The sequence below is a fragment of the Cariama cristata genome, unplaced genomic scaffold (assembly GCF_000690535.1).
Source record: "Cariama cristata isolate BGI_N322 unplaced genomic scaffold, ASM69053v1 scaffold25651, whole genome shotgun sequence".
NCBI classification, from domain to species: domain Eukaryota; kingdom Metazoa; phylum Chordata; class Aves; order Cariamiformes; family Cariamidae; genus Cariama; species Cariama cristata.
This window is the reverse complement of record NW_009600203.1, coordinates 8110-17240: the sequence shown is the minus strand read 5'-3', so window position 1 is coordinate 17240 and position 9131 is coordinate 8110. Positions and strand designations below refer to the sequence as shown.

The following is a 9131-nucleotide window of genomic DNA, read 5'->3' as shown; positions in this document are numbered from 1 at the left end:
CCTGCAATCCTATAGCAGTAAAAAATTTTGCTCCTCTTTCTACAGAGGAATTGTGCTTTGAGATGGATTTTCTTAGGCTTGCCTAAAGGATGTGTGTTAGCGTTCTGCCTACCTCATTTGTCCTGCAACAGTTTGCATGTGACTCCTGTTATGCAAAAAGTTTGTATTAAAATACTGCGCTTTGTTTGGATGACTATAATTCAGCTATGTCAGATGCTGTCCTCGAGTTCAAGATGCAGAAGTTAATGGCAAAAATGTTACAGCTAAATATTAAATTCTAAGACTAGATACTTTAAAAAACACTTAGTGTCTTAGTATATTTTATAGTAGCAGGTACCAACGATTAAGTAACTGGAAAGGAATGAAGTTAAAGAAAATCAATCCATTGATAAATAGGATAGCTGTGATTAATTCTCCCTTAAATGAGTAGTTCAGTTGACATTAACATGGCAACTCATTTGAATCTAAGCAATACGTGCTGTAATAAAATGAAGAAGCAGTGACTCATACAGTGATAACTGTCTCTGGATGCAAATCCCTGCGAGCCACTGGGTACTTTAAATTTTGCTCGACCGAGAGAATTGTGATAGCTGGATGAAATGACCTGCCCCAAGTCACCAAGAAACAGATGAGAAAGAAAGCATTAGACTGCAGGACTTCGAGGCGTGAATTATGTTCCTTCTGCTACAATATGTATTTGGCACTTTATCTATTGCAAACTGTTGATTGCATTTGGACTATGCATGTATAAGTCACTTAGACCACAATTTAAGTGAGATTTATGTTCCTAAATAACTTTAAAACCTGTCCTTCGTGTGCCTTTGGAAATCCCAATCTCTTTGTCCTGCAATCCTATAGCAGTAAAAAATTTTTACTGCAAACTGATCTCATTCACTTTGCTTATATTTGTATCATGTCTTTATATTTTCTGAGAAGGCTTACATACGGCTTTGTGAATATTGACATAAATGGACTCGTATGTGCCTAACAGCATGTCCTTTTGTTCCAGGAACAAGCCTTTATAACAATCTCTGCAGAATCATGGCTGAATCTCTCAATGCTGTAGTTGTCTCAGTTGAGTGAGTAATCCAAAACTGATCAAGTAATTTCATGGTATTATGTAATATATGTAACATTACGTACATTTGAGAAATAAGTAACATAGTTCTTTTAGCTTTTCTCTGTTTACTGGCTTGTGTATAAGGCTTTAACTTGGACAATAATTCTGTATACCAGTTTGATGTTTTTGTCCTTTTAAAATTACAACCAATTGGAATGGTATCAAAAATTCATTTGGGTTTCTAATTATTTTAGAGATCACTTTAGAAGGCACAAACGTGGGAAAAGAAAGTAGCACAATTCAGTTGGACAAATACTAAAATGCAAATGTTAGTGCATCTTGCAATTGTATCTACATGTAAGGAGTGCAGCTAAAACCAGAGATCACTCAAGTGCCAAGTTAAGATCCTGTAAATACTTGTGAACTTTAAAAACAATCAAACAAAAAACCCAACACATTTGGACATGATATATACCTGAAGGAAGGCTGAACCACATCTCTATGCCTCCTCATGTAGCAAGAGGGACTTTTTCCCATCCTCAATGGCCACTCCCACTGCTGCAAGATGTATTTTTAATGTATATATATTTAAAATAATGTTTTATATATAAATATATGATACTTAAAAAAATATATTAAATCCCCCTCCAGACTGTCTATAAACCACAGTTTCTAAGTCATATTGAGCAAGGGTCTTCAACATAAAAATTATCAAATCATTTTACCCCTGCTCATTAACTAGAATTAACTAGAATAGTGAAGTCTAGCAGTTTGCTGCTGCTCTCTCAATCTCCCACTGTTCCAGTCATCTCCTTTAAGCCTTATACTCCACTGGAAAGCAGAGGACTGCCAGGGTGCCAGACAACAGAGGAGCAAGGCTGCTTTTTTAACACACTGAACAATTCCAAGGTAAACAAACCTCCCAACTAGCTAACTACATTACCTAGATGACTCCAACTTGATTGGTACTTTTCCCATGCTTATTGTCAACTTCAATATTTTCTTTTGAAAACCCAGTCACTTAATATAACTGCTCAAGTTTCCCACCTGGAGTTGATTACATACCAAGCTCTGTGATTTAATTGCAACTTAATTATATGGAGTTGATGTTACTCATTCAATACTTATTATAGCGTACTTTAAAGGGTCGCTTTTTTTTTTACTTCTTTGTTGTTCATCAGTAGAAACAATGAAAACTAAAAAAGCAGCTGTTGGTTATTCCAGATGAGCGGCGATCACAGTATTGAAAAGTTCCTTATTATTCCTTTTCTGATTTATGGTGGTATAATTCTGCCTGTTTCTCTGAGTTATTGTTTACCTCTTCTCCTTAGCCATTATATCTTTCAGTCAAGGCGTTTGTACTCAATTAGTGAAGACTAATTAGGTTTCTCATTGGTTTAATTGCGCATCTCGCTTTCATGATATATGCACAGTCTGTTAACCAGTTTTGCGAGGAGTTCCCAAAAGACTCTCATATTCCTTTGTAGTTGATGCAATATATAGATTGCTTTCTGAAAGCAGGTCAGATTTGGAGTGTGAAACACTTTTCATGTAACCGAAGTTTAAAATTTATTCTGCATATGAAACTTTTTTTAGCTTAGATTCTGAAGAAAATGTTTTGAATCGGAAAACTGGATTTTGTTTTGCTCGGCTCTGCTGAGAATATGTAAAATCTGTTGATTGAAAAGCTACAAACAGAAGACATGCCTTGTACCATAAGGCCTAGTAACAACTCTTAGATTACATATTATTCAGTAAATATGAACAGACTTCTCCTGCACTGTTATGTAGAAACTGAGAAAAATCTCATGAATAGGAGTCAGCTGCCGACTGCAGGTGGGGAGACTGAAGCGCAGAGAGCAAACAGTCTGCCCAGGAACATGGGTATATTGCTGCTCCTCTCCTTCAGAACGGAGAGGAATTATTGAATCTGGGGCATTGGAGCAAATTGGTATTACTTCACTTCTTGGCTATGGTTTATTTCACAGCACAGAGGTATAGCAAGGTTCATGCTCTCCTGAGCATAGGTAAAAATTCGGGAAACAGAACTGCTTAGATGTTTGGCTCAGTGGAATCTGTTGGGCGTGTGTGACTTACTCCCTCGTACTAGTTAAGGTGGGGATTTGGATTAAAAACAGTCTGGTTGTAACGAGTCCCTTGCCAAGGCTGCTTTAAATACTCATTCATTTTTATAACGTATGATGAAATCCTCTATTGGGAAATCCTAGGAAAGTGCTGCACAATTTTATACTATCTTGGTATTATTCATATCTAGTAGGTTCCTATTAATCTTTCAGAATTAGAGCATTAATTATAAGATTAAGTCTTACATAAGTATTACACACCTCATATTTTCCTGTAATATTTATCCTAATGAAATTTTTATTTGCCATTAAGGAATACCTGATATATCACCTAGTAATCCTGAAAGAGAGGTACATTGATGGTAATAATTCTCTCTCATCTCTTTTCTTTGTAGATACAGGCTGGTACCAGAGGTGTGCTTCCCCGAGCAATTCCATGATGCTTTTCGTGCTACTAAGCATTTTTTGCAGCCTGATGTCTTAGCTGAGTATTCAGTTGACCCAAGTCGAATTGCAATTTCTGGCGATAGTGCGGGAGGAAATTTGGCAGCTGCTGTGTGTCAGCAGGTAACATCCAGTGTCTGTTATGTATTTCACTACGACAACTTCTAATTCAGTGATGCCTACAGGTTGACGGATTCTTTGTGCTGCATCATCACAAGGTGATGTGCCAGCCCTAAAGACAGAATTGTAGAAAGCCGGCATCTGGTCACCTTACAGAAGAAAAATGAGTCAATCACAGTATGAATCACATAGCTTGCAATGTCTTACTACAGTTATGAGTTGTTATGGGCCAGGTTTTAAGAGCAAGTAGCTAAATGACTTTTTTTACCCCTTTTGCTGGTGAATTCTTCATTTTTCTGAGTAGGTAACTAGGTACATGTGTAATTTATCAATTTAGCATCCTATTTTTAGATGCTTGTCTCTGAAAACATGTTTCTATTTCTTTCAAATATAAATGAAGGACGAAAAATACAATAAATGAAGCTTAATTCTTCTGTTAAATTGTCTTCCTGTAGCATTTCACAATTTTAAGGAAATTTCTTTTGTGTAGCTGCAGCTTAAATGTAATCTGAATTTAATCTAATAAAGATTCTAAAGGCAGCCTGGGGCAAGTAATAATATTTTTCATGGTTGAGTGAAATATTATTATTAGCTTTCTCATACTGCTATAACCATTGGTGATAAGAAAGCGGATACCATGTCCAGACAACTAATTATCATGACAACCTTGCAATATTGAATTAGACTGAAAAAATTAATAGGAGACAATTACACTAAAAGTTTCAATATTGAGGACTGATAAACATGATAGTACCATGCTTTGGAAAAAGCATTCCTAATTTGTTTTCCTGATGCATAATTCTTTTTAAATAAGATGAGATACGATCGAGAACTATTTATCTTGTGCAGAAGATGAAGCAAAACAAGTGTTTGCCGATTCTTCCAGTAAAAGAATTAGGGGGCACCAAATGTATAATTGATAGGCTCAAATCAAATGCAGATGGCAGGGTCAAGTCAGAGAGAGGTGCTCTGCACATGGTGAGCCTTTGTTAGAGAAAACTGAGGATGCCAGCTAATTGAGTATGCTGAAAAAACAATTGGATACGTTGATGGGAGAAAAATCCGTGAAAAGCTGTTAAAAGCAGGAATAGCTCCTTTGATGCAGGAAGTCCTTCAGTTAAACTGGGCACTGTGTTAGAGAAATGCCACTTTACACTTTTTTTTCTTCTTGCACCCTTCAATAATCTTCTGCCACTGATTTCTGTTGGAGACAGAGTACTGGGTCTGGCTGAATAGCCATCCTTACAAGAGAAGAAAAACATCAGGCTGCTAATATTGCAGACAAAAGAGCAACATTATCTGCATAAGAGCAGAATTCAGCCTAAAAATTGTCAAATGAATGGTTGCTTTTATGAAGTTCTAGGCTGATACCGTAATCTTTAATTTCTTTATAATCCCAATTCTATCCTGTATTTTTCCCACAGCTTAGCAAAGATGAACATTTGACCATCAGACCAAAACTGCAGGCCTTAATTTATCCAGTCCTTCAGGCATTTGACTTCAATACACCTTCTTATCAGCAGAACATGAATATGCCCGTTCTTCCTCGTTATGTCATGATCAACTATTGGATAGATTATTTCAATGGTAATTATGACTTGGCACACTCACTGCTGATTAACAACCACACTGCTCTTGACGTTGGCCAAGCTCTGTCTTTCAGAGGACGTCTGAACTGGACATCTCTACTGCCTTCATCGTTCAAAAAGAACTACAAGCCTGTAATACAAACCACAGGCAAGGCTGAAATCATCCAGGAGATACCAGCACTGCTTGATGTACGAGCAGTTCCACTCCTTGCAGAAAATGAAACTCTGCAGCTGCAGCCAAAGACTTACATCCTGACCTGTGAGAATGATGTCCTGCGAGATGACGGGGTGATGTACGCCAAGCGCTTGGAGAACGCTGGCGTGGAAGTCACGCTCGATCACTTCGATGACTGCTTTCATGGCTGTATGATATTCACCATTTGGCCTACTGATTTCTCTGCGGGTATTCAGACCAGAAACAGCTATATAAAATGGCTGGATGAAAACCTCTGAAGAGGGAGTCTCTCTGGAAGACACAGAGTGCTCAACTCTGGAGGCTGTTCTCGCAAAAGAGCAAACAATGAAGAAGTGCACTTTCCCAAATTCTGACTTCATCTGTTCAGCTGCAGCTGCGGGAGGGGAGGGTAGAGACCACTAACTACAGCATTCACTAGCTCTATTAGCCTTGCCCAGCAAAGTATTTTAGGAAATACTTTTTCAAACTTCTATCCCCGACCCCCCCTTCAGATGACTATTGCCAAACATAAACAAATGTTGAGCAGAGAGATCAGCATTCCTGTAGCATTTTTAACTGGCTGCAACTTTCAAGGTTTGACTCTTAATTAGGTACAAAGGCCACAATTTTCAAATTATGTGAAGTGAAGCCAAACACCTACATCTACATCTGAATATGTAAAAATGGGAGCTAGTTTTGAACAGTGGTGAGCACTTGATGTCAAAGGGTGAGCACTCTCATCTTTGAGCCATGCATTTGAATGTCAAGCATGGATGTAGGTGTTGGCTTTTAGGCACATAGACAAATGGCTCATTTAAATTTAAAACAAAAAAAAAAAGGCAGCTCTTCTAAGCAGTTAAGATAATGCTAGACAAGTCTCTTAGCCAAACATGTAATTTAGCTTTGGAATTTGGTCTTTATTGTCTTTTAGTTATTTATATTTTATAAAAGCACAGGACTAAGTTTATTTTCAATAAAAAGTATTATAGCATGCATACAAATATGTAGGATAAAATATTATGTGTAGCAGCAGAATCCAGGTTGCCTATGTGAGTGAACTTCAAAGCTGACTACTTATTTGGCTAAAGAGTGTGACTTCATCTGTGTGTAAAGCCTCAGTTGTATGACCTCCTTACAGAAAATACTGAGCTTACTAGAAATAATCTGCTGTGTGGTTTGCACTAATGTTTGTGATTAATAGTAGAAGTTTTTGTTCATTGACTTTTCTTTTGTGCTTGTAGTGTTTATTATATTTCATGCTTCCTGGAAGGAGGGAAGCAAGCAAACATAAGTGGGCTCTAATTCACGTGGAAGATTTAAACCTGAGCTTTGCAGCTAAACTTTATCTGTCTTGTAGACTGACCCAAAACGCTAGGTAGGATGATCTCACTGTTGTGCAACAAATCTCTACAGTTTGAGCCAGTCTGTAAAATTCAGACGGGCAGGACAGGGAAGTGAAACCACTTGTGACACTGTATATCGCCCAGGATGCTTACTGCTTGCAGAAATGAAGGTTGTGTCAAAAGCCCAGGGTTTCTAGGCAAAGAGGCGAGAATGACTGCCCCGTGACTAAACTAGTAGATTAAATTAATCCTCAGCTTTACCACAGACTTCCTGTGGGACCCCAGGAGAACAACTTAATCTTGTTATGCCTCACTTTCTTTTTCTGCAAGAGAGGGAGTAATAATTTCCTACCTCACAAAGGAGCTGTGAAGCTGAATTCACAGGCGTTGGTGAAGCACATGGATGTGATGGTGGCTGGCAGGCACTGAACAGCTCCTGTAGCTTTTTCCTTCTCTAACAGCTGGCTCCGAGCAGCCTGCCCCATGAGGGATGGGTGCTGCTAGGCTGCGGGTCCTCCTGGGCAGTCTCAGCTCATCTCTGTCCTGGCTCCTGTCAACGTACCGTAAGGTGATGCTTCTTGGCCCTCGGGAGATCATGACAAAGGCAATTTCATTAGAGCGTTTCTTATGGCAGGATTCGGAAAAGTTCTTTGAAAAAACCCACAAGGTACTGGTAGATCAAACTGCCTTCTGTCATTTAAAATCTATACAGACGAGTCCACTTTCACTGGTATTTAAATTAAATAAGAAAATGGCTTTGCTGAATCATTGTTTCCTAGAAACATCAGGTTGTTAATGTGGTTGTATTAAGAGAAGCTATTAATGAGACGAGGCGTCGGTGTAGGCTCAGTCATGCAGGCTGAAACTCATTTCTGGGCATAGGTTCACACAGAGGTCACAAGCCAAAGCTTTTTCAACAGTGGCTCAGATTCTTCTTCCGTTTAGATTGTTACAAAGACTCAGTGGAATTAGAGCAGCCAAGTGACGATCTGAATCAGAACAAATTTTGGTCAAGATATCCAATTGACACTGCAGAACTGGAACTTTTTTTAAGTTTTTAATTTAAGTTTTTTTAATTTAAACCCTCTTTCCTCCTTTCCCCTATAAACACGACAGTAGAATTAATTTACACTTAAAACAGACAGCAACCAAAGTTATGTCCATTCTAAAGACAAATTACTAATCTTGAAGAAGGGTCTGCTCCAGTGTCCATTCCGCTTTATGGAGACAGCTCCATTTACTTGACTTTAGACCATGACTTACAAAGAATATCGTTACACGGAGTTGTAACAACAGGCTTCTTCCTGGCTTTCCCACTTAAAGAGTAAACCCTTGTCAGAAAAGATGTAATTTATATCACCTGCCATCAGTAGAAGATAGTAGTAACTGTAGTACTGGAAAAAAGTGTTTTAATATTCCTATAAATTCTATAATAATTAAGTTTGCCTGAGAGCTGTCTGAAAAGCTTTAGATCAGCATTTGTTTATAGCTAAGTTATAAATATCTGCTATGAAGCTATAATATAATTGCTGCTGTTCTTTTTAACTGAAATGAAATGGAGAGCTGGAATATATATTTATGGCGTCGGCTGTAAATTTCCTTTGTGCACTGAAGCACATTAAACTCTTGGCACAAGAAGTGGTAATAAGTATATAACTGGACTGAATGTGTTTACTAAGTCATCACCAGCTTGACACGACATCCAAGATCGCAGCACAACTTGGATGCGATGTTACAGTATTAACTAGTTCCGTCAAAATATCTTGACTACTTTTATCGTGCAGCTGTGTGGTTTAAGTATGTGATAGCTGCAAAGATCCTATAACATATAAAAAGAGGTCTGAGTTCCAGCTGTAAGAAGACCTTTTGGGATATAGCCCCACAACATACTTGATTAAAATCCAGTGTAAACCTTGAAGTAAGTGTTAGTCCAAACTCAGCTTTCCTTGTACTTCGCTTTGTTGTAAGTGTTAGTCCAAACTCAGCTTTCCTTCTACTTCACTTTGTTCTCCTTTGCACACACTCCCCGTGCCGAAGTTGAAAGTTGAGGGTTGTTTCCAGCTGAGCTGCTGCAAGCTTCTAGAAATGGAGCGTTAACTCAGCTGAGAGCTCAACCGGGGCCGGCAGGCATGGTTACAGAAGAGTTGAAAGTTGAGGGTTGTTTCCAGCTGAACTGCTGCAAGCTTCTAGAAACGGAGCATTAACTCAGCTGAGAGCTCAACCAGGGCCGGCAGGCATGGTTACAGAAAGCTGATGCCTGCTAGCAAGAGATTAAGATTAATGCATGTTACAGCATCTCGATTTGTTGATGTGTTT

The 9131-nt window shown here is 38.5% G+C and overlaps 1 protein-coding gene across 1 annotated transcript; it reads left to right on the top strand.

The window, feature by feature from the left end:
* Positions 1 to 1017: 1017 nt before the first annotated feature.
* NCEH1 (neutral cholesterol ester hydrolase 1) lies at positions 1018 to 5750 on the top strand. The gene is made up of 3 exons (XM_009709960.1): positions 1018 to 1079; positions 3540 to 3711; positions 5133 to 5750. The coding sequence occupies exons 1-3, from the start codon at positions 1042 to 1044 to the stop codon at positions 5748 to 5750; spliced, it is 828 nt and encodes a 275-aa protein (XP_009708262.1). The 5' UTR covers positions 1018 to 1041.
* The last annotated feature ends 3381 nt before the right edge of the window (positions 5751 to 9131 follow it).

Bases quoted from the DNA above. Each gene is read 5' to 3' on its own strand.
- NCEH1 (XM_009709960.1), top strand. From the start codon at position 1,042: ATGGCTGAATCTCTCAATGCTGTAGTTGTCTCAGTTGA. The intron at 1,080-3,539 runs GTGAGTAATCCA...TTTTCTTTGTAG, and splicing joins GCTGTAGTTGTCTCAGTTGA to ATACAGGCTGGTACCAGAGG. The intron at 3,712-5,132 runs GTAACATCCAGT...TTTTTCCCACAG, and splicing joins CAGCTGCTGTGTGTCAGCAG to CTTAGCAAAGATGAACATTT.